Genomic DNA, 26,173 nt, shown 5'->3' with positions numbered 1-26,173 from the left:
AGATGTGTGTGGACATGCATGCACATTAGTTGAAGGATGTCAAACTTATCTGCAAACCTGTGACTCAAGGTGTTGCTCCGTGAGTGTCATCATTTCCTCGTATGTCATCTGGGAGAACAGAGCTGCATATTTATGAAGCCGAAGACTTTTTAGCCATGTCGGGACATCTGTTAAATATATCAGAGTAGTTTATTATTTTGAGTGTTATCATTTAAATCATGACAATTACTGAAACAACAAATAACAGTGATAAAATGCAGAAACTGTACAGGACAGAGCATGAAATCTGTGACACCTTCCTTCATAAATTGTCTACAGTCAAGAACAAAGAGGGACAAACAACAGAAGGTAAGAAGGAAATATAAGCTAGATGGAAAGAGTATTTTTGTGAACTGCACAATGTACAAAACCCAGTAGATATAGCAGTACTTATTGAGCTGGAAACAAGAAATGAGAGCCAAACAATGGACAGCTTTTTTGAAGATGAGGTGAAAGAGGCAATTATGGCACTGAAAAAAGGAAAGGCACCAGGAACAGATATTGTCACAGCTAAAATGATACAAGCCGGTGAACTGAGCCCTGTATACTTGATGCACACGCTGTGCAACAAAATATATGCAGAGAATAGGTGTCCAAAAGATTGGGGTAAATAAAGCCATCATCGTGCCAATATACAAGAAAGGTGACAAAAAGGACTGCATTAACATTACAAGTATCAGCCTGCTGAGTGTTCCAGGGAAAGAATGGCTGCAAACAAAAACCAAACACTGTATAATAACTATATAGACTTCAATGAAGCAGTGTGTGGCAAAATGGGCTTTGGCAGGTTCTCAGAACATATGGAGCACCAGAACACCTAATCCAGCTACTCATAGAACTGTTTAGTAAATCACTCAGCACAGTATGAGTAGATTGTGAGCTCACAGACTGGTTCTGTGTGACTGTCAAGTCAGACTACAACTTGTTGCTGTACCTGTTCAACCTTCTTTTGGAAGCCATTATACAGGAGGCCCTGGCACACGCAGAGGCAGGAGTAAAGGTCAGTGGTGACGATATCGATCTCAACAGTGAAACTGAAGATCAGCTCCAAGAACTCACAGAGAAAGTGGATATGACCAGAAGGAGATATGGACTACTAGTCAACAAATCGAAAATGAAGACAATTTAAGTAAGCAAGTCCAAAATTCAACAGCAGCTAAAAATAAAGCTGAGAGGAGAAGAGTTAGAACAGGTGAAGAAATTTGTCTGTCTGGGTGGCTTGCTAACACAGGACGGATGCAGCATGGCAGATGTCAAAAGAAGAATTGAAGTCGCCTCTGCAGTCTTTGGAAAACTAAACAAGCTATGGAAATTAAAAAAGTATAGCAGTCAAAACAAAATGGTAATTTCAGTTATGTATGGCTTTGATTGCTGGTGCCTGAGGAAAGAAGACAGACACAGGCTAGATGTCGCAGAGATGAACTCGCTACAAATATTTTTTGCGAGTAACCAGGCTACACAGAATATGGAGTGATGACATACAAAACAAACTGAAGCAAGAAAAAAACATTAAATCATTGAATTCAAAAACAACGACTTCTGTGGTTTGGTTACCAGAATTAACGGAAGAAGGCTGCCACAAAGGGTTATGCACTGCCACATCACAAGGAAAAGAACAAGAGGAAGAAAACAGAAAGACTGGGTGGATAAAATTAGGGAGGATCTCAAAACATGCAGCCTTAGAATTAGACAGGCAGTGGATCTGGTCATGGAGAGAACAGAATGGAGGGAACAAACTGATGGAAGAGAAAGCAAGGAGAAAAAACTGATAAATGTATTCTCGGCATTATGTATTATCCTACATTATGGTTGCAACACTAACAGTGCCTTGCAAAAATATTCAGTTTCATTAATCATCACCATCCTCATGATTTCAAGAGATACATATACAGTACGCATATTCCTCCAATAAGTATTTTTATTGACAGCCTAAGTGCTCTAACATTTTATATTTAAAGCCAAAATAAGTAATTTGTCAAAAGTGTACTTTAAAAAAAATAAACGAATAACATCTAGAAAAATGTTGCTTGAAGAAGTATTCAAAGTCTTAAAGCTCCAAAAAATTAAAGTGGCAAAAAGTTCCCAAACAAGACACATTTTCCTCTTTTTGGACTACCAATAAGCAGTTAAAGGTCACATTTTCCGCACATAAAAATCATTCTGTGCGGGAGTCATCAGCCAGGCTGAGAACTCACTGAAAAAATGAAGACTAGACAGCAGACCACAGAAGTAAAAGAAAAGCTGATAGAAAAAAAAAGCGGAAAAGGGTACAAAAAATATCAAAGTGCTTGGATATCCATGTGAGCATTACTTGGTCCATCATCAGGAAGACGCATCACACAACCAATTCAATATGTAAAGGAAGTCATCCATCATAACTTAGCCTCCAAGTATGATGCAGAGTGATACGAGATGCAACGAATTAAGCCAACTGTCACTTTGGAGTTTCTGAAACTGAGGTACTTGTGCACAAGTCAACATCATCAGGAGATCTATAAAAAATGTACTGCATGGGTGGGTGGTAAACAAGAAGCCATTACTCAGGAATATACATAAAAAAGTACATCTGAAGTTAAGCACAATCCATGACAGGGACCCAGCTAAATGTTGGAAAAGGTTTGTGGTAAAATAAAATCAACATAGAGCCTTTTGGCCAAAACTGAAAGTGCAATGTATGGTACGGACCAAAAAAATGTCTATGCCTCAAAAAAATACCATCACTGCAATGAACTATGAAAGTGGCACCATAATACGTTAAATGCAAACATCAACCCCTGAGCACATTGTCTAGTGTGCTACCTCATTTTTCAGAGACAATTGAGAACCAAATCATATGAACAAGACCTTTCAGTCAAATACAGATAAATAACTTGATTATAATAAATGTACACAATGACGCCTACAAGCCAACATTCAACAATGACTAAAGGGTGCAATTTTTTTTAGCATTTAAAACGTTCTACCAGTTAAGTCACTGCAATTTGCTGTACATACAATAAAATTATTTTTATAGGTTTATAGGATCATCACTGTCAGATTACAGTGAGATTCTTTCTTACATGTGTTAACCACTTCCGGAAACTTCTGTTTTCTTTCCCCTAAATAACAACTTTATCTCAAAACCTCAATACAACGGTCAGAAGAATGTCTACAGGGTACAAAGGAGTGTTGTAAAACATAAGGTTCCTGTATTTGAACATATTATGACTGTAATCTTCAAACAACTTTAAAATACTCAATATTTGCCATAATACTTTCTTCTTATAGAGTGAAGTTTACAGTTCAGTTTGAACTCTGATTATATGTTCAACTTTCAATAATCACTGGCACTTTACCTGATGTCCACAACACTCCATTACATCACGCACTGTGAATGGCAAAAGAAAATGTTTAAAATCTGTACACAGAACGGCCAAGTCTGTAGCTAATCATTGATCAAGAGATCACAAAGCTGACACTGAAGGGGTTTTCATTCATGGAGGTTCCACATTTGGAGTAAGAACAAGACACTTAGAATAAAAAAGTCTTTACGTATGCTTTTCTTTTTTTTTTGTAAATTAAAATGAAGCATTAAATAAAGCTATACCTTTCATACCACTGCCCTCTTCCTGAAAGGTGTTTCGGCTGGCTCCTTGTTCTTCAGTCTGCTCACTGCCTGAAGAAGCCACACTGCTCTGCGGTGACAGAGGAGCGTGATCTGAAGAAATGTACGGCGTTCGGATGCCTAGGTCCTCCTGGCTGATCCACTCAGTGCTAGAAACCTGTGGGCTGGTGGGGATCAGGGACATGGACCGTTTCAGAGGGCTAGGATGGATTTGGCTTGGTAGAACTGAAAAAGTATAAGAGAGATTTTCTCAGTCTCATTTTCAACACAATCTGATTGCAAAGACACTGTAAAGATGTTGTACGTTAATTACAGAAAAACAGAACAGTCACATAAATTATCCAAAAATATACATTTCACAAGCACAGCTGAAATTAGCTAATGTTTAGAAAATTAAAACACCCAAAGGACGGGGTTTTTGACATTCTTCTTAGTCATGTGATTACAAATTCCTAAAAGACCAAAGATTGTAACAAAATATTGTTTGTGAAAAAAAAGATGCATTAATTTAAATGTATGTCATCTGGATACTTAGGCCTTGTCAATACATACCCAATTCATTTATTAAAAAAAAAAAAAGTGAGTTTTTCTTCTTCGTTTTTTTTAAAAATCACATCCACACACGCAGATTTTTTTTTAAAAAAACCTCCATCCTCATTAAAATGCAAAATTCCACTGTTAAGAGCACAAAACACGCAGAGATAATAAAGGGAATGGCATTTAGATTATGTCCATCGCTTTTTTCCCCCCCAAAATGTGTGTTCAACATGGAATTTGCAAAAATACGGGCATAATGGCCACTATCCGGCCATTTCAATAAATGAACACTTGCGACCACTGATGGCTTGTATGTTAAGAGATAACCTCACCTTTCTTTTCAAATAATCCAAGGAATTTGTGGATGGTTGCTTTATTTCTACTCGAGTGCCGGTGAAACCCTGCTACAAATGCCTGTACTTTAGACTCAGTGACAGGTAATTGTATATACACAGGGCCCAAGTGGACTGTAATTGCTTCATGCACTTGCCTTACTATTTTAGAAACCACCTGTCTTGACAACCCAAAGGCATTTGCCATCTTGCATAATCCCCCAGTCCGCTAAATAGTAGAATGTGCAGGCAACGTTGACAACACTGACAGGTGATCTCAATACAGTTGTCTTTAGTTCAATGTGCAGGCAAAGCAGCTCACTCAAAGACAAGAGTGATGTCCTTGACAAATGAAACTTCTCTTTAGCAACAACCACTTCATTCACAAAGCAGTCCTATCAACTAGACGTCTGTGTTATTGGAGTGTTCAATGCAGCAGTGCCCTCCGTAGCATATTCTGACGCCTCTACTGCTCAATATAATGATAAAATAATCGTACATTAAAATGTAAACATGTAAAAAGTCCCATTAACAAGGTTAAAACCAGCACTACTTTACCTACTACCACAATTGCACAAAATTATCTCATGTAAACAAAACAGATAATTTTGCATATACTGACGTCAATCATAGTGGATACCTTCACACACACATTGACATTACATGCCAAACATTCAGTTTTTCCTGTTTACACGTAAACAAGGAAGATGGAGTTTCTAAACATCTTCACCCTGGAAGGAGTTTTTCAAAAGCTCCATTTTCTTTAAAACACAGTTTGCGTGTGGATGAAAGGACATAAAACATACAAAAGGCTATGTTTGAAAAAATACTTGGATACATGAGGATACGGTCTTAAATACAGTGCCTCCGGAAATTATTCACAGTGCATCACTTTTTCCACATTTTGTTATGTTACAGCCTTATTCCAAAATGGATTAAATTAATTTTTTTCCTCAGAATTCTACACAGAACACCCCATAATGACAACGTGAAAAAAGTTTACTTGAGGTTTTTGAAAATTTATTAAAAATAAAAAACTGAGAAATCACATGTACATAAGTATTTACAGCCTTTGCTCAATACTTTGTCGATGCACCTTTGGCAGCAATTACAGCCTCAAGTCTTTTTGAATATGATGCCACAAGCTTGGCACACCTATCCTTGGCCAGTTTCGCCCATTCCTCTTTGCAGCACCTCTCAAGCTCCATCAGGTTGGATGGGAAGCGTCAGTGCACAGCCATTTTAAGATCTCCAGAGATGTTCAATCAGATTCAAATCTGGGCTCTGGCTGGGCCACTCAAGGACATTCACAGAGTTGTCCTGAAGCCACTCCTTTGATATCTTGGCTGTGTACTTAGGGTCGTTGTCCTGCTGAAAGATGAACCGTCGTCCCAGTCTGAGGACAAGAGCGCTCTGGAGCAGGTTTTCATCCAGGATGTCTCTGTACATTGATGCAATCATCTTTCCCTTTATCCTGACTAGTCTCCCAGTTCCAGCCACTGAAAAACATCCACACAGCATGATGCTGCCACCACGCTTCACTGTAGGGATGGTACTGGCCTGGTGATGAGCGGTGCCTGGTTTCCTCCAAACGTGACGCCTGGCATTCACACCAAAGAGTTCAATCTTTGTCTCATCAGACCAGAGAATTTTGTTTCTCATGGTCTGAGAGTCCTTCAGGTGCCTTTTGGCAAAACTCCAGGCGGACTGCCATGTGCCTTTTACTAAGGAGTAGCTTCCGTCTGGCCACTCTACCATACAGGCCTGATTGGTGGATTGCCCTTCTCCCCCAATCGTTTAGTTTAGATGGCCGGCCAGCTCTAGGAAGAGTCCTGGTGGTTTCGAACTTCTTCCACTTACGGATGATGGACGCCACTGTGCTCATTGGTACCTTCAAAGTAGCATAAATTTTTCTGTAACCTTCCCCAGATTTGTGCCTTGAGACAATCCTGTCTCGGAGGTCTACAGACAATTCCCTCGACTTCATGCTTGGTTTGTGCCCTGACATGAACTGTCAACTGTGGGACCTTCTATAGACAGGTGTGTGCCTTTCCAAATTATGTCCAATCAACTGAATTTACCACAAGTGGACTCCAGTTAAGCTGCGGAAACATCTCAAGGATGATCAGGGGAAACAGGAGGCACCTGAGCTCAATTTTGAGCTTAATGGCAAAGGCTGTGAATACTTATGTACATGCGATTTCTCAGCTTTTTTATTTTTAATAAATTTGCAAAAACCTCAAGTAAACTTTTTTTCACATCATTATGGGGTGTTGTGTGCAGAATTCTGAGGAAAAAAATTCATTTAATCCATTTTGGAATAAGGTTGTAACAACAAAATGTGGTAAAAGTGATGCGCTGTGAATACTTTCTGGATGCACTGTATATTATGTATCAATTTAGAAATGCTGTTCTCTGTTGATTCTTGCTGCCTTTATTTAAAGAACTGAAGCCATTCATTGTGACAAATATACAATACCTGAGGATAAAAAGAGGAGGCCAGTCAGTTGATCTCCAGAGGGTGCTGTATTCTGCCCAAGTGTACTATTACAGAAAAAGTAAGTCAGTTATGAAATATCAGGGTAAAGGCAAAAAGGACGAGTCATTCAACCAGCTGTCACAGCTCCTATGTAATTATTTACCATTATTGACAGAGATATGGCACCTTCGAAAGCTCTTAGGAGAAAGCCTCAGACTATGGACTGATGAGCAAGAGAGGTGGATCTCCATTTATGGTGCCAATTACAAAGACCTTCATTGACTGATCAACATCATTGCCTTTGTATCAAATGGACTCATGCAGTCCAGGTCGTCTTCAGTAATCAACTTCTTTTGATGTAATTTACTTACTTTTTACACATGATGAAAAAATGATGTTTTATATGCATGCAGTATATCTTTCTGTAATTATCTAGAAATAACCATTAAAGAGTGATGTTAACATGTCTGTTCAACAATTCAATTAGTTCTGACAAATGACAATGACATGCTGGATGTCTCTGCAATGACCTCAAGCTGCTCATAAGACACGTTTACAGCCTGCATAAGAATTGCTAATATATGAAGTATGAGACTTTTACAGGAGATGTTTAATGTAATGGGTAGAGGTAATATAGCGGGAGACATGCTAACTTCTGTCAAACTGTAGACGTGCCTGGCAGTTAAGTCTGCACTCACTTTCTAGACACTGGGAGATTTGTGTTGTTCTGCTTGTGATAAAACAGAATAATAAAAAAAAAAAAATCTGACTACAATTACTGGCAACACAAGTGAAAAAAGAAAAAAAAAATTCAGACCATACGGATCTTGAATAATAATGACGGTGTTTCCTGCCTGCAAAAATATAAATTATTTGATAGCTTGAGAAAGTGGGTTCTTTACAATTTGTGTTATGTTTATAAACACATATACATGTTTGCGTGCTTGTAAAATTTAAAATAAATGCTGCAAATAGATGTGCATCCATGCATGCAAAATGGAATAGGAAATGTGATATTCTGTGGAGTAATTGTGTCTTAAAGCTGATGTCCCCGAGTATGGACACTGCATGGAATAAGAGAGCCAACATTTTCAGGACAGGGCCTGGTTCTTAGTTTACAACCAGTAAATACATCCTAAATTATGCCTGTCCAAAGAACAGTTTAAAAAAGAGAGAGAGACATCCCATAATTTTGTAAAGCTTCTAAACAATATTTATCTGGGTAGTTTTGATCTACTAGTGACTTTAATGGATATTCCACTGAATTGGAAGGCAGTTTGTTCATAACCCATAAAACATCCTAAATGTCATTTTTATGTTCAGAATAATTGTTTACACCAAAAAACAACAAAAACTAATGTTTCAAATATAACATTTTTTATAGCTGCTGCACACCTCTTGTCACATGTACAGACTATAGTGACATTCGTACTGAATATCTGCTATCAAATCCATTGTGTGTTAACTGGCATTTCAAGGGATAAGGCACGCCTGTGTGAACAATTAATAATACATTTGTTATTTGTTGAAAAAAATGCTAAAGCCTGAAACGTGTAAACAAATATATGACCCCACTATCTACTGAAATTATCAGAATTTTTAAATGTATCTGGATATATTTTTTCTTTGCCAATATCACCCGTGAATACCTGCAGAAGTAATTTTTATGTGTGAATTACTTTTATAGAATACATAATAAATATTTGATTAATTTAGTTTAACAGGGCAAAGGTGTGAAAAAGAAAATAAATGAAAAAACAGAGGAATCAACTGGTTTTCATATTAATATTAGAAACTTCAAGTAATTGCAGCTTGTGTGTCAGGATTGGAAAAACAGAAGGTAGGAGAAATGACTCTTAAACGTAAGTGATTACAAAGTGATTTGCCAAACAAGATGTACTGAAATAAAGATCACTGCAAGTAAAAGTAAACAAATATTGAACAATACAATGCAGCTGTAAGACACTACAAGACTTAATATTACATCAGCATTTTCAATAATGAGCTGTTTTATACATTATTAAAGTATAAACTAAATCATTTTTTTCACAATGCAATAATGCCATAATTTATCAGTGAAATACAGTCTTAAAAAGCATGACAGCAGGAGCCCTGCTCACATTTTGCATCATTTTATTTAAATCTGATCAAACATAATGAAAGCACCTTTGCTTTAATTTTACTTGCATCAGACAACCAGCACTTTCAGTTTAAAAGCTGTTAGGTTTCTGGCCTTCTCATAACTTCACTGTAATTAAAATCCTGATACTCTGTATATCCAACTTATTATAATAACTATTCATGGTGGCTCTTAAAACTGTACTAACCAATACTCTCTCTTCTGTTTCCTTTTCCGGTGTCCTTTTGATGATGGCACATCTACTCAAAGCACTGTGATGTTCCAACAATGATGGATGGATTAAAAGCCAGAAGTTTGTATGACCATCAACATCAAGTGACTCCGTGAGAACCTTAACTACAAAGAGGACTACAGTGATCCCTCTCTATATCGCGCTTCGACTTTCGCGGCTTCACTCTGTGGACAATGGGTCTTTTAATTTATGGTACATGCTTCCTCAGTTTCTTTGCCCAGTTGATTTCATACAAGGCTATTGGATGGCTTAGAAGCTACCCAATCAGAGCATGTATTACATATTAACTAAAACTCCTCAATGATATACGATATGCTTCCCGCGTGGTGCTTGATTGTTTGCTTTTCTATGTCTCTCTCACTCTCTCTGCCTGACGGAGGGGGTGTGAGCGGAGGGGCTGTTTGCCTAGAGGATACGGACGCTCCTCTAAAAAATGCTGCTTTATCGCGGTGCTTCGGCATACATAAAAGCACAAAAGTACGTATTGATTTTTTGATCGTTTGCTTATCTTAGCGAGCGCGCTCTCTCTCTCTCTGACATTCTCTGCTCCTGACGCGCGCACGCCTTTGAAGAGAAGATATGTTTGCATTCTTTTAATTGTGAGAAAGAACTGTCATCTCTGTCTTGTCATGGAGCACAGTTTAAACTTTTGACTAAAGGGTGTTATTTCATGTCTAGAGGGCTCTAATAATGATAACAGTGTGAGAGAGTTTATAAGGGCTTAAAATATATAAAAATAACCGTACAAACATATGGTTTCTACTTCACGGATTTTCATCTATCGCGGGGTTCTGGAATGCAACCCCCGCGATCGAGGAGGGATTACTGTATTTCATTTATGTTAGGTAGAATGCCCAGAGGGGACTGGGCAGTCCCGTGGCCTGGAACCCCTGCAGATTTTTTTTTTCTCCAGCCGTCTGGAGTTTTTTTTGTTTTTTTCTGTCCACCCTGGCCAACGGACCTTACTCTTTTTCTATGTTAACAAATGTCTTATTTTGTCTTTTGTTTTTCTTTTTTTCATTATGTAAAGCACTTTGAGCTACTTTTTGTATGAAAATGTGCTATATAAATAAATGTTGTTGTTGTTCTCATTCCTTTAAAGTGGGTCTCAAAATTTGTGCTTTATTAAGTTAAAGTGGGTCTCAAAATTTGTGCTTTATTAAGCGGTATTTCCCCCCAGCAGTATGCCTAAACATCAGTAAGACTACCGTAACATTTTATTGGTTTATGGGGTTGTTATTATCACGTGTGCACAGTCCAGTGAAATTCATACTTGTATGTATGTCATTAACATCCAGCTCTATGATTAGTGAGTTGAACTATCAGGTATCAAAATCTGAAAAATCTTAGAACCACACATTAATTTAGCAGACTTTGGAAAGGGATTATTTAATAGGATACTAGTTGAAGATTGCATTAACAGGGGAATACCGTATGCTGATTTATTTTTTTTACATTTTTCTTTTAACCGTAAATTGTGTCTATTTTTAAATAATATAAGAAATAATTTGCCCTTGTATTATAACCACTGGGATTAAATTCTTCTAGTGGAGCAAAGTATTCCACTTTAATAAATTGCCTGTGTGTATCTGTTGTCACACACGTGTGACTAGGAGGGTGATGAGAGGACCAAGTGGAGGTAATTACCCGCCAGGCTGGGGGTGGCGGGGTGGACCAAACCTACCTCAGTTATCTATGCAGGCCAAATATGGGAAAACCTGCCTGATTCAACATCACTTCCGGTTTCGGCACCCAGACTGATAATTATTTCTAAAACCTTTTGCACCCAGGGACAATATGTGTAAACGGGTGGCTGCCCCAAACCTTTGTGTGTGTATCAAGGTTGTTCATTTCACAGTGGCATAGTCTGCAGGATAATAGCCTCCTTATGGAGCCGGAAGCCAGACCAGGAAAAAGCCTTGACACACCCTCAAAATTGCCAAGTCAAGAAGCATCAGGTAGGAGAGTTCCGTTCCCGCGTCGCTGAGCAAGAGCTGGTCAGTGTGTATTGGGGAAAGTTGGAGTGGGTTCCAACCCAGAAAACTGTGAAGGGAACTTAAGCTAGTGGACAAGGCACCTAAAGAAGAGAGCCAGGTTCAGAAGGGAACACACTGGGGACTTATTATGGGCTCCTGAGTAAGGGGGCTGCTCAACTGATAAAGGTGGGAGTGCTCAGGTTGGCAGGTGAAAAATATATTGGACTGGGAATTCAACTCAAACAAGTCTACTAAAGAGAAGACCACATGAGCTGTGGATGAAAGTCGAGAATTGGCTGAAACCAAATAAATGGAATGCCCGGCATATAGTAGAGCGGGTAGCTTGTGCCTTGCTTTACTATACACAGCCCTATAGTGATCACCCAGCTAAACTGGGAACATACTTTCAATGACATAATCTCCTTAATCAGGATCATAGATCACCTGAGAGTGGAAATCTGCTTGAGGGATCCGGAACGGAACCTGTGTGGACCACGAGGAATTTGCGTCCCTGTCTCGGAGTCCCAATCTCACATTGCATAGCTAACTCCAGAAAAGCCTGGTGCACAGCGTTGGCCTCAGTGAGGGGACGGGGGGGTCTGCGGAGAGACACGGTGGACGTGTGCTCCCTACTCAGAATGTCAACTGCAGCAGATTCCTAGGAGGGGCCGTGCTCCTTTAACCCCTTTACCCTTAATAGATGTCCCCTTTGAGCGAATTGGGATTGACCTGGTGGGACCTCTAGAACCCCTGGTAGATTACGCCACCCGATATTCTGAAGCTGTTCCCTTGCACTCAGCTACATCCAAGGCTATCGCACGGGAATTGGTAGGGGTCTTTGCGCGAGGCAGCATCCGTAAAGGAATCTTGATGGATCAAGGGATGCCTTTTACCTTGGAGACATTCCGGGAGACAGCTAAGTTACTGAAAATAAAACATTTAAAGATATCAATATATAATCCACAAACTGAGGGTCTGGTCGAGAGGTTTAATCAAACTCTGCCCCTTCGTTCTTTTTTGCATATTGGTAAGTCCCACAAGCCTTCACGGGGTACTTACCCTTTAAATTATTGTATGGATGACAACCCCGAGGTTTACTGGATATATTAAAAGAATGTTAGGAGGAGGAGGCCCCTTCCTCTGTAAATATACTTAATAAATATCGTGCAATTACGTGATAGATTAGTTAAAATTAAACCCATCTTAAAATCTCACATGGAGAAGGGGCAAGCAGCCCAGGCTCATCGTTACAACTGTGGTACGTCCCTTTGGGAGTTCTGCCCGGGGGATCGAGTTATGGTATTGGTTCCTATCTCAAACTCCAAATTATTGGCACATTGGCAAGGCCCATATAAAGTTAAGGAGAGGAAGGGTCTGGTTGATTATTTGGTTATCCAATCTAATCGTCGACCTAGAGAGTGAATTTGCTGAAACCGTGGAATGAAAGAGATCCCGATCCCTTCTCTGGACAGCCCTGCTCCCTCTTTACTTATAAATTGAACCTTAACTTCAGTGATAATTTGATTTGTCTACAGCAACAGGAGCTCAAAGCAGCAACCCTCTCTGTTGCAGAGGAAGTGAATGAAAAGCCCGGATGAATCTACCTGGTTGCACAGGACATCATGATGAAACCCTGGGTTATAGTCAGAGAATGCCCATATCGGATTCTCGAAGCAAAAAAGGCAGAAGTGGAGTTGGAGACCAAACAAATGCTGGATCTAGGTGTGATAGAGGAGAGTTATAGTCCCTGACCAGTCCCATCGTGTTGGTCAAAAAGCCGGACAGAAGTCGGAGGTTTTGCAATGACTTCCGTCAGCTTAACCAAGTCTCCCAATTTGAGGCCTATCCAAGGCCACGAGTGAACGACCTCCTTGAGCGGCTAGGAAACACCAAATTTTTCACTATCCTTAATATGAAGAAGGGGCACCTCTAGTGGATATTGCCAGTATCGTGTACTTCCATTTGGATTACAATGGACTCCTGCTACCTTCCAACGTCTGGTGGACAAAGTGCTCTGAACTTATAATTCGTATAGTGCTGCCTACTTGGATGACGTCATTTATTCCAGCACCTGGGAGGAACACCTACAACAAGTTACGGCTGTATTATGTGCACTAGCGACTGCCAGTCTTTTTATTAATCCAAAGAAATGTTACCTAGTGGGACACAGTATAGTCAAACCACAATATTCTAAATAGATGCCATAGTGAATTGGCCCCGTCTGATAACCAAGAGGCAGGTAAAGGCATTTCTCGGATTAGTGGGCTATCACCACCAGTTTTTTACCCCAGTTTTCTGAGAGAGCCACGCCCTTGACAAATCTTACAAGGAAGGAGAAACCTAATCACATAGTATGGGATGATATTACAGACACTGCATTTAGTGATCTTAAGCAGGCCCTTACATCAGCTCCTATTTTGAAAGCAACCAATTTTTTTGCCTTTCAATCTCTAGACGGACAGTTTGTCACAGGTCTTGATGCCGTGATGAGCAAGAGCGGCGATGGAGTGGAACACCGCGTTAATGTAACTGAGCTGGAAACTGTATGCGGCAGTGCAGTGGGAAGCTTTGGCGATTACTCAAGCTGAGGCACTACCTCTTGGGACGAGAGTTCACCCTGGTGACTGACCACGCACCATTACAGTGGATGGCGTTACACAGGGATTCAAATCCACGAGTCACAGGGTGGTTTTTAGACCTACAGCCTTACATGTTTTCGGTTATTTATCATCATGGTGTACTGCAGGCCAATGCTGATGCCCTTTCCCAAAGCCATGACCTCATGGACAGGTAAAGGTTCTGGAGAGGAGGGTCCGTCAGATAGTCGAACCTCGGATTCAGGAGGAACAGTGTGGTTTTCGTCCTGGTCGCAAAACAGTGGACCAGCTCTACACCCTTAGCAGAATCTGGGAGGGTGCATGGGAGTTTGCCCAACCAGTCTACATGTGTTTGTGGACTTGGAAAAGGCGTTCAACCATGTCCCTCGGGGAATCCCGTGGGGGGTGCTCCGGGAGTATGGGGTACCGGACCCCCTGATAAGAGCTGCTCGGTCCCTGTACAACCAGTGTCAGAGCTTGGTCCGCATTGCCAGCAGCATGTCAAGCCCGTTTCCAGTGAGAGTTAGACCACCAGGGCTGCCCTTTGTCACCGATTCTGTTCATAACTTTTATTGACAGAATTTCTAGGCGCAGCCAGGGTGTTGAAGGGGTCCAGTTTGGTGGACTCAGGATTGGGTCACTGCTTTTTGCAGATGATGTTGTCCTGTTTGCTTCATCAGGCCGTGATCTTCAGCTCTCTCTGGATCTGTTCGCAGCTGAGTGTGAAGCGGAAGGGATGAAAATCAGCACCTCCAAATCCGAGACCATGGTCCTCAGCCGGAAAAGGGTGGAGTGCCCTCTCAGGGTTGAGGGCGAGATCCTAAATCGGTGCGGCATCCACAGTGATGCGTGCTCTGCATCAGTCTGTCGTGGTGAAAAAGGAGCTGAGCCGTAAGGCAAAGCTCTCAATTTACCAGTCGATCTACGTTCCTACCCACACCTATGGTCATGAGCTATGGGTAGTGACCGAAAGAACGAGATACAAGCGGCTGAAGAGAGTTTCCTCCACTGGGTGTCTGGGCTTTCCCTTAAAGATAGGGTGAGAAGCTCAGAGTAGAGCCGCTGCTCCTCCGCATCGAGAGGAGTCAGATGAGGTGGCTCGGGCATCTGATCAGGATGCCTCCTGGACGCCTCCCTGGTGAGGTGTTCCGGGCATGTCCAACCGGTAGGAGGCCCCGGGGAAGACCCAGGATACGCTGGAGGGACTGTGTCTCCTGGCTGGCCTGGGAACGCCTTGGGATTCTCCCGGAAGAGCTGGAAGACGTGGCCGGGAAGTGGGAAGTCTGGGCCTCTCTGCTTAAGCTGCTGCCCCTGCGACCCAACCTCAGATAAGCAGAAGAGGATGGATGGATGGAGGATCACTGCTGTATTTTCCCAGAAATCATTTTTGACTGTAAGAAAGGTCAGTGTGCACTGAAGAGGAAAAGGGTGCCACAAGGGAAAGGGCCCGAGTATGTATTATTATATCAGACTAAATGGACAACCCATGCAATTAATTATTAAAAAAAAAAAATCCCACGTTGAATACTTAGATTTCAACACATCTTAGACAGGGAGCACAGCTAGTAAGCATGGCAATAAAGCAGGGCAGTGTACATTATCAAAGAGAGTAATCTTTAAACTGCCATGCTCCATTCACTGTTTACTCCAGAAAAGGGCCATTAATGTGTTGATTACATGTTTATAACTTGCATATTTGATGATAAATAAAACTGATGTTAGGCAGCTCATTATGGATAAAATTGTGGAATGAGGAAATTTCAAATTGTACGGAGTAAGTTATAAACTGGCAAATATGACATGGAAAAAGAACAATAAATGAAAACTATGTGCAGAACTAATGTAACATTTTATGAAAACTTGTATCTGATTTATTTTTTAAACTAACTATTTGAAAAACATGACACCAGTTATGTAGTCCTTGGTGACTTCATGTACACGACTTGCACTTTATTTATAAAGTGATATTCGAGGCACCAAGCTGTGTTTTCTTCTGGAAAAGCATTAATAAAAAGGCCAGGCCCTGTTGCCTCTTTATGCCAACTCTTAATGTTAAGCATATTTCCTGTTATGTATTCAATTTTGCTTCATACTGGTTTTTTTTTTTACACATTTTATTGAATTTATTAAAAGCAGTTAACATTCCATACAAGCAAGTCAAACTTGACAAAACTAAGTTCAATTCAACCCCCACCCAGGAGAAGGAGATCAATGCCAACAGCCAGAGTGAAACTTTGAGAGTAGCAAAGAGGGAAAGGAGTCTTTCTCCCCAATATAAAAGCTTATTCTAAAATGTTATTGATTAGATCCTGCCAGGTTTTTAAAAATGTTTGGAACAGATCCTCTAAGTGAGAATTAGATTTTTTCCAATTTCAAATTAGTATATAAGATTAGTTACCCATTGTTACCAATTTTGCTTCATACTTCTAATAAACTACAATGCAAGTTTAACAGCATAAATTAAGAAAAATGAATGATTTGACATAAATTAATAGCAGATTAGAAAACCCAACTAAAGCAATGCACATCAGACACTGAAGACATTCATTTTTATTGAATCCTTTTTATCAGTCCATTGTAGTTTTAGAGGCTTATAACCTGATCTAAAGAGAGTAAGTTTCTCCCATATTAGTTCTAATTTCATTAAAAAACTTTAAATAATAGAAGAGAGGGCAGACTGAATAAGAGCAGTAAACGTAATTTAGCTTTGCTTTGTTTTTGTTTTTTACGCCATATATGATTTCTTAACCCACCCTTCTTACCCCTCAAATAAGTTTGCCTCTCAGTTTGCATCCAAACTGGTGAAAAGCAGCATATCCCTCAGGTATACATGTTGACTAAAGGCGACTTGACTAAATTGAATTAAAGTGCTGATCAAGAGAATTATTGACTGGAATACATCGGGCCTTAGCAAACAACCTTCAAATCAGGTGACCAGCACTTCACATACTTGTTGACTTACCAGTATTCGTATTGCTTCCAATGCTGTTCATTGCTGACGGCACTGAGGATGACACATGAAAGGGCAAGTGGCCATTCTGTCCCGTGGTACCAGACTTTTCCTGCCATCCATGGCCTGGGTCCATGAGGTCAGATTGATTAGTCCACTCATCAGAGGCTTGGCGAGAGTGGTAGGCAGAGGAGGAGGCACGTCCCGAGTAATTGCTGGACAGGTGCTCTTCCAGGTGGTTAAGCCACATGGCTAAAGAGGTGCGGTCTTCTAGAGTAGTCGCAGGGTGGATGAGGGCATAAGAGAGCAGCTGCCGACTCTCCTCCACAAACAGGTTGCTTTCGATTGTATAGCTGAGCACCTTTTGTAGCAGCTTCATATACTCGCATTTGGCATCTGAGTTGCGTGGCTGAAGAAGCGGGAGGTGAGATAAAAGTAAAGAGACCACCTTCTCCTTGGGCTCCTGGTTCCATTGGCTAACAATTGCTTGAAAGAAAAGAGACAAAGAGAGAGAGAAAGTGATTATTTAATACCTTACACTTCACAACAAAACATCAGAGGCCATGTTATGGCGTTGGAGCTTAAAGTGCCATCTATAACACATAAATGTGCTTATAACAGAGGGGTTCCATGACAAATAAATTGTACTACCAATAATTACATTTCTCCCAGAAATGAAGGAGCATGCAGGGTTAAAACCCTGTATGCAGACATGCTGAACAAGCTAAATGGCAGATTGCATTTGACCCACCAATTTTTTTCCTGGGCTCAGAATCCTGTTACTAACATGTAATTCAGACAGGTGAAGTCACAGTAGTATTGTCAAATTTTATCAAAAATATCAGGTCCTTCTTTCCAAGTTTGATTTTTGTTGAAGTCTTGAAAACAGCACGGTGTAAAAAGTTTTGAAATTTCAAAATCTCCTATTAAAAACATTACTGAATTTTCTGTCTTAAAAGAGAAAAAATAATGTGTGTGATTTCAACTTGATTAGTTTTCTGGTTTCCAATTTCCCTTGCAATAGGTAGCTTCAACTTGTATACTTTGCATATTTTTGTGTTTTGCTCATTTGACAGCTGCTCTGGTCGCACACACTGCTTGATGCACTGTCTATGGAAGCGGCTCCTGCGTCTGCACAGCAACATGAACCTCAATCACAGCAGCTCAAATGTCCTGCTTCAAGAAATCATAGTGGGTAAGTTACATGATGTTCATGACCAGAGAGAGACTGACAGATCTTTATTGGTAAACACACAGTAAAAAAGAAAACTACCTTATGTGGAAATAAATGGAAAGAGAAAACAAATTCCAAAGCCATGGCTCTGCGACACATTAAGCATGTAGTAAGTGAAAGTGTACTCTGAATTTCAATGATGCTAAAAACAACCTCATGATTGCATTACCTGCACATTTTTTTCTCTGACACTATTATTTTTTGGCACACTCACATAATGACTTGATATGCACCACAGTTAGAATCAGCCCATTATTTTAGCTTGAGACTTTACAGATTTTAAATCTAATTCAAGTACTGACTCAAAAAAATATTTAAGAAATCTGAAGCAGAATTTTCCATAGATCGCCACATCCAAGAAATAACATTACATACATCAATGCCATTTTTTTCATTCACTTAAATTGGAATCTATGGTATATGGAATATATTTCAGCCCCAACAAACCTATTTGGAGTGTGTTTTCAAACTCGTGAAAATGTAAAGTTATTTCATGTGTCCTAACTCCAAATGTAGTAATGGCCTGTTGTAACTGTTTTAGAATATGAACCACTGTAACAAAATATAGATAATGTGATAACTAACTCGTTCATTAAAAATGTAAAAATATTCAAAGTATCAAAATAGTTAAGTTAGATATGCAATACTGAAACATACTTCTTTATCTTTTAGACCAGTTAGATAGAGGAGGACATGTCTATTAGTCTGAATATGCAGCACGCTGCCCTTCTTTGGAAAATTTCTAGGGCTTTGGGTTAAGAGAAACTCCACGCAGTACGTCCAGTAGTGCACTACGCACTTTGTGAATCATTTTCTTATGATGGTATTGAACATTTTTCATTACAGCCTCCATAAACTAAGCTCATGTTATACCTGATCCCTATTTTTCATATTAAAGGTGGCAGAGATCCTTCAGTGTAGATACATGCTGCATGATGTCAGTCACCAGATAATCACACCAGTATCAACGCTTCAAATTGTTTTAATTAGAACTTTTGTCCAGTTACTCCTTCAAGACCGAGTTAGTCAAGTGTAACCTTCATCCCAGCATGAGTCCAATGTTCCCAACAAAATAACTTACACTCCATTATACATATCAATCCACATCTGCATCCTCCCCATGTGGTGAGGTCTATGAAGTAACGTCAGAATTACACAACATATAACTCAATGCATGACTCACCAGGGTGTGGGGGTTGCAAAAACAGTTGACTTATTCAAATTCATACTTTCCTTGACTGCCCAATGGCAATGTACCAATAATTTGGTGTTAGCAGTGCTGGCTTAAGGCCGATTTATATTTTGAGTACTAGGTGTTACACAGTCGTTGAACAAGGCCTCTATAAACAGTGTGCAATATACAAAGAAGTGAGATGTCAGAAAGCTTTCTGTGTCTCCTTCCAGAAATAACACACATATCCTTGCTGTAAGGGGACAGATAATCCAGATGTGTAATTTTTGACTGACATCACGTCCGCTGAAACTACTGATTCCTAAGGCCGGAGTTATACTTCACGCGACGCATGCTGCAGCGGACGCTCCTGCTACACAAGCGTTGGTAGTGTTCATACTTGCGCGCATACTTTATGTAAATCTGGAGGAATCCACCAGGTGGCAGTGCGAGATCTTATCGTGGTGAGCACAGGTTCGGCTTCGCTGTGTTGTGAATTGCCTAGAACACCTATTAAATTCTGATGACACCTTACCGCAATATCTCTGAAAAGGATGTTCATTGATTAAATCCATCAATCTAGGGATGTGTCCATTCCAGCAAGCATTGGGCACGAGTGAGAAACAGTCCCTTGACAAGGCCTCAGCTCATCACAAAGTGAATACAAGCACACACATACATACACTAGCGTCATTTTAGCGGCACCAAATCTGCATATGTTTGAAAGGAAACCGGAGCACAGTGTGGAATACAAGCAGGAAAATACCAGCAACATAACTCCCTACGAGACAGCAGTGTTATCACACCACCACCGTGACACCCCCATGTGTGTAATTAACAGTATTCATTATTTAAACGAAATTATATGTAAAATGTAACATACACACTTTAATGCATTTCATCATGAAAGTGATATCAAGTATAAATCTAAAAATTCTAAATGTGCAGAGAGTTGGAATATCATACATTTAATTTGTTCTGTGTGGCGATCTATTGCTGCTTTCCGACTGCTTTTAGGTCCAAGAAGCTCGAATCGATTAAAAACTGGGATGACATTTACGACGGTCTTTTTTAATGATAAAGTAAATTACGAGGTTAAAGTGGACATTTTGAGATTAAAGCCGAAATTTCCACTTTAATCACAAAATACACGTTTTCACCGTGTCCTTTATTTTTTTCTCAGTGGCTCAAATATAACACTATACATTATGTTGCTGTTGTTAAGTTGCAAAAATAAAAAACTAAAAAAGACGACAAGAAAGATGGTATGTGAGACTTTTAAAATGTATTGTGTCATTACATTCGGGAACTATCTACATGTGACAGAAAGCCTCTATGCAGATCCTACGAGATGGATGCTTCAATGTGGTGAAGCAAAATGCAGACATACAGATGTATTCGTGGTGCTTTTATATTCAAGCGTCGCATATTCCTGATCTTAATGACACGATACATTTTAAAAAAGTCTCACATACCATCTTTTGTGTCGTCTATTTTTTACAACTTCACATCGGCAACATAATGTATAGCGCCGTATTTGAGCCACTGAGGGAAAAAAATAAAGGAGACGGTGAAAACGTGTAGTTTGTGATTAAAGTGGAAATTTTCGACTTTAATCTCGAAATGTCCACTTTAACCTCGTAGTTTACTTTATTATTAAAGCAGACCATTGTAAACGTCATCCCAGTTTTTAATCGCTACGAGCTTCTTGGACCTGACAGCAGGTAAAGTAAAAAAAAAAAAATAGACGGCACAAAAGATGGTATGTGAGACTTTTAAAATGTATCGTGTCATTACGATCGGGAATATGCAACGCTTGAATATAAAAGCACCACTAATGCATCTGTAAGTCGGCATTTTGCTTCACCACTTTAAACCATTCATCAAGCAGCAAAGCGCGCACATCGGTCCCCGAAGAAACTCCATAGAGGCTTGAAGTTACATGGAGATTGTAAACGAGACTCTGACGTCACGTTCCGACTATTAGCACACTGCGCCCCCCGACTTTTTGCTGGTACTGCAACTCGCGCACGCAACGCATTAATTTCTGAGGACCTGCTAAGAGGACGCGCTCTGAGTGTGAAGTATAAATCGGCCCTTAAACTCCATGAAATGGAAACATTGAAGTGATGATCTGCTTTCCTGACACAGCACTGTAATACCCAATGAAGAACTTCTTGAATTTACAAAACTGACAGCAATGACCAATGAAAACCCAGAAATGATGAAGCAGTTGAGTAACAGTGCACTCGCAGATGTTTTTGAGAAGAAAAGCAGTACATTTAATTTGTGATTTCTTGTAATTGACTATAAGGAGTTTTTCATTTCAATAATAACAGGAAACAGCTATTAAATGATGCACTGGAAAGTGAAACTTACAGATGAATGAAAGCTGAACTTGGTGTTTGTCATACCTGGAGCTCCATGTGCAAGACAGATTTGGGTAATATAAAACATTGTGCACAAAAGATGATGTCTAATAATTGTCTATACACAGAATTATGAATCCAACAATTCTATAATAAACATGAGAATGACAAAACATAGGGTCACAATGATCAAAGCATATCTGGAATGACTGACAAGAACAGCCAAAACACAATGTCTGACAAGTAGCTGACATATCACCATTAAGGTGGGACTACTTGAACTGGTGATGGTGGTTATAAGACCATTTTGAAATTGTGTGGTAGTAAATATATTTTGCTCAAATGCTGTGAGAGTCTTTTTTCAAAAGAAAAAAAGATTAAATAAGTGTAGGGACCAATGCTGTACAGTTTGATGTCCTTAATCTTAGTGAAAAGAAAAGATGCTCAACAATGTATGAGAACCTCAAAGCCGAAACACAGCTTCTCTGGATTATGACGACCCAGAGGTGGTGGTACAGCCACTGGATCAGGAAGTGCCTGGGCACTTCCCACAAAGGCAAACAGACGGGTTCAGATAAAAAAAGAAAGGACCCTTACATGGTAGCTATTGAATTGCCTAAGAGTGTTAGAACATTATGTCAACAAAAACATACAACTTCTCCTCAAAGTTTGCACATGTCCATCTATTTCCCAAGCCTCTGTATTAAAGGGAAACAAAGGAATATCATAACAGTATTAGAAACAATGGCAAGATTGAACTTTGGGATGGGAGATGGTCTACTGCAGGACAGATAGACCAGAGGGCAATGTATAGTCTCTGCAGAGACAGTGAGCAGGCCAGGAACGTAGTGGCCTAGAACTGTGAGTGCTAATAATTGAGCCACCATACATGCTCACATTGTATTACATTTGTGTTGTGCATTTGAAAACATGAACAGTGCATCTGGAAAGTATTCACAGTGCATCACTTTTTCCACATTTTGTTACGTTACAGCATTATTCCAACATGGATTAAACTCATTTTTTTCCTTAGAATTCTACACACAACACCCCATAATAACAATGTGAAAAACGTTTACTTGAGGTTTTTGAAAATTTATTAAAAATAAAAAACTGAGAAATCACATGTACATAAGTATTCACAGCCTTTGCTCAATACTTTGTCGATGCACCTTTGGAAGCAATTACAGCCTCAAGTCTTTTTGAATATGATGCCACAAGCTTGGCACACCTATCCTTGGCCAGTTTCGCCCATTCCTCTTTGCAGCTCCTCTCAGACTCAATCAGGTTGGATGGGAAGCGTCGGTGCACAGCCATTTTAAGATCTCTCCATAGACGTTCAATCAGATTTAAGTCTGGGCTCTGGCTGGGACACTCAAGGACATTCACAGAGTTGTCCTGAAGCCACTCCTTTGATATCTTGGCTGAGTGCTTAGGGTCGTTGTCCTGCTGAGAGATGAACTGTCGCCCCAGTCTGAGGTCAAGAGTGCTCTGGAGTAGGTTTTCATCCAGAATGTCTCTGTACATTGCTGCAGTCATCTTTCCCTTTATCCTGACTAGTCTCCCAGTTCCTGCGACTGAAAAACATCCCATCCCCACAGCATGATGCTTCCACCACCATGCTTCACTGTAGGGATGGTATTGGCCTGGTGATGAGCGGTGCCTGGTTTCCTCCAAACGTGACGCCTGGCATTCACACCAAAGAGTTCAATGTTTGTCTCATCAGACCAGAGAATTTTGTTTCTCATGGTCTGAGAGTCCTTCAGGTGCCTTTTGGCAAACTAAAGGTGTGCTGCCATGTGCCTTTTACTAAGGAGTGGATTTCATCTGGCCACTCTACCATAAAGGCCTGATTGGTGGATTGCTGCAGACATGGCGGTCCTTCTGGAAGGTTCTCCTCTCTCCACAGAGAACCTCTGGAGCTCTGACAGAGTGACCATCGGGTTCTTGGTCACCTCCCTGACTAAGGCCCTTCTCTCCTGATCGCTCAGTTTAGATGGCCAGCCAGCTCTAGGAAGAGTCCTGGTGGTTTCGAACTTCTTCCACTTATGGATGATGGAGGCCACTGGGCTCATTGGGACCTTCAAAGCAGCAGAAATTTTTCTGTAACCTTACCCAGATTTGTCTACAGGCAATTCCTTTGATTTCATGCTTGGTTTGTGCTCTGACATGAACTGTCAACTGTGGGACCTTCTATACACAGGTGTGTGCCTTTCCAAATCCTGTCCAATCAACTCAATTTACCACAGGTGGACTCCAATAAAACATCTCAAGGATGATCAGGGGAAACAGGATGCACCTGAGCTCAATTTGGAGCTTCATGGCAAAGGCTGTAAATACTTATGTACATGTGCTTTCTCAGTTTTTATATTTTTAATAAATTTGCAAAAATCTCAAGTAAACTTTTTTCACGTTGTCATTATGCGGTATTGTGTGTAGAATTCTGAGGAAAAAATGAATTTAATCCATTTTGGAATAAGGCTGTAACATAAGAAAATGTGGAAAAAGTGATGCGCTGTGAATACTTTCCAGATGCACTGTATAGTTCTTTGAGCTTGCCAAATATTAAGTATTTAAATATAATTTTTATATATATATATATATATATATATATATATATATATATATATATATATATATATATATATATATATATATATATATATATATATATATATATATATATATATATATATATATATATATAAACTAGAAAAATTCAGATGCTACAGTAGCATCATAAATTATTCTAACCAGTTTCTAAACCTATAAAGCATATAGTTTACTACTTCTAAAGTTACAATAAAAACCTAACCCGACAGTCCTCCATATTCATAATTATTAGCTATGTAGACTGTCAATATCACAATGAGATATGGGAGAGAAAAACTTAATAGTTTACAGCGAATGTGAGAGTTGTAAGTGGGGTAGAGGTGAACAAGGCAGAGAAAACAGGATTGTTTAGGTTGAACAAGAACTGCCGAGGGCCAGACATGAGGCACAAATATCAGCAAGAAGAAAACTGAATTCCTAACACTGCTAACAACTATGATGATGAGAAGTGCAAGAGCGGGATCATGCAAAATGATCAGCAGACTGAATGAAAAAATAAGGCAACAAGGGCAAAGCCATCAAACGTGACCAGCTCTTACTGGCTCATACAAGTGTTATGGTATTAGATTTTGCAAGATGTGGACCTACCTGTCTATTCCAAAGTAGTTGTTTTTTTTTTTTTGTAAAAGGCAAAATTAATGGATGCAATGGTGACAAAAAGTTGAACTTTTAAATACAATCAGTCATAAATAACACTATCAAATATGGGACAGTTTTAAATTTGTTAAAAATATATGTTAAGCCTTATTTTGTCACTAGCAAAATACCCGTGCTTCGCAGCGGAGAAGTAGTGTGTTAAAGAAGTTATGAAAAAGAAAAGGAAACATTTTAAAAATAACGTAACACGATTGTCAATGTAATTGTTTTGTCATTATTATGAGTGTTGCTGTCATATATATACACACACATATATATATATATATACACACACACACACACATATACATATATATATACATACAAACATATATATATATATATATATATGTTTGTGTGTGTGAATGTGTGTATATATATATATATATATATATATATATATATAGATATATATATATATATATAACACACATATATATATACATACACACACACACACACATATATATATATACATACACACACACACACACACATATACATCTATATATATATATATATATATATATATATATATATATATATATATATATATATATACACATACATATACACATACATATACATATATACTGCATATAGCTAAATCCCTGCGCTTTGCAGCGACGAATTACTACTTTTAAATTTTTATTAAGAAGAAAAGAAAACCTTTTTAAACTGAGGGAAAATATCCCAATAACTATCTGTTAAGGATCTCTTTGTATACCACGTTGTCAGTTCAGCACTCTGGTTGTAATATGACCAAGCTGTGCACTGAGATTACTTTTGAGAATGCATCGTATAGTTTTGTCCAGGAGGAAAGCAATGTTGCCTCAAATCAATGGCAACCTTTTGTAGGGTCTGTCCCTGAGACTTATTAATTGTCATCGCGAAGCAGAGCCTTACTGGAAATTTGAGGCATTTGAATTGAAATGGGAGATCAGATGGTATAACGGTGATGCGAGGAATACATTCAGAGTGTGGCGCTCTGCTGTTTTTTTGTGTAGCTGCCTTCACAGAGCTTCTCCGCTGCTTTATAAAAGAACGCCATATAAGGCCGTCATTTCTCCTTGCTTCGCGGTTCTGTACTGTTTTATTGGTCGTTTATTACGATTCTTATAGTTATTGTGTAGCTATTCCAGACTTACTTTACTGTTCCTAAATCCAAAGAGGACTGTTTCATTTATGTTAGGTAGAATGCCCAGAGGGGACTGGGCGGTCTCATGGTCTGGAATCCCTACAGATTTTATTTTTTCTCCAGCCG

General features: G+C 39.5%; 1 protein-coding gene across 2 annotated transcripts in view; it reads right to left on the bottom strand.

Moving 5' to 3' along the window:
- The window catches only part of LOC120538644 (protein Smaug homolog 2), a 107,094-nt gene that overhangs the window by 47,466 nt on the left and 33,455 nt on the right, over positions 1-26,173 (bottom strand). The window contains exons 2-4 of one of the 2 annotated variants that reach the window (XM_039768024.1): positions 16,899-17,372; positions 3,626-3,868; positions 50-167 (exon numbers count right to left, since the gene is read on the bottom strand). In XM_039768024.1, the coding sequence (XP_039623958.1) occupies positions 50-167; positions 3,626-3,868; positions 16,899-17,372 (835 nt within the window). The remainder of the gene's footprint in view (positions 1-49; positions 168-3,625; positions 3,869-16,898; positions 17,373-26,173) is intronic. The other variant, XM_039768025.1, reaches the window with a different exon arrangement.

The sequence above is a fragment of the Polypterus senegalus genome, chromosome 11 (assembly GCF_016835505.1).
Source record: "Polypterus senegalus isolate Bchr_013 chromosome 11, ASM1683550v1, whole genome shotgun sequence".
NCBI classification, from domain to species: Eukaryota; Metazoa; Chordata; class Cladistia; order Polypteriformes; family Polypteridae; genus Polypterus; species Polypterus senegalus.
Note: the sequence above shows the minus strand (reverse complement) of the source record. Positions and strands in the feature narration are given on the sequence as shown.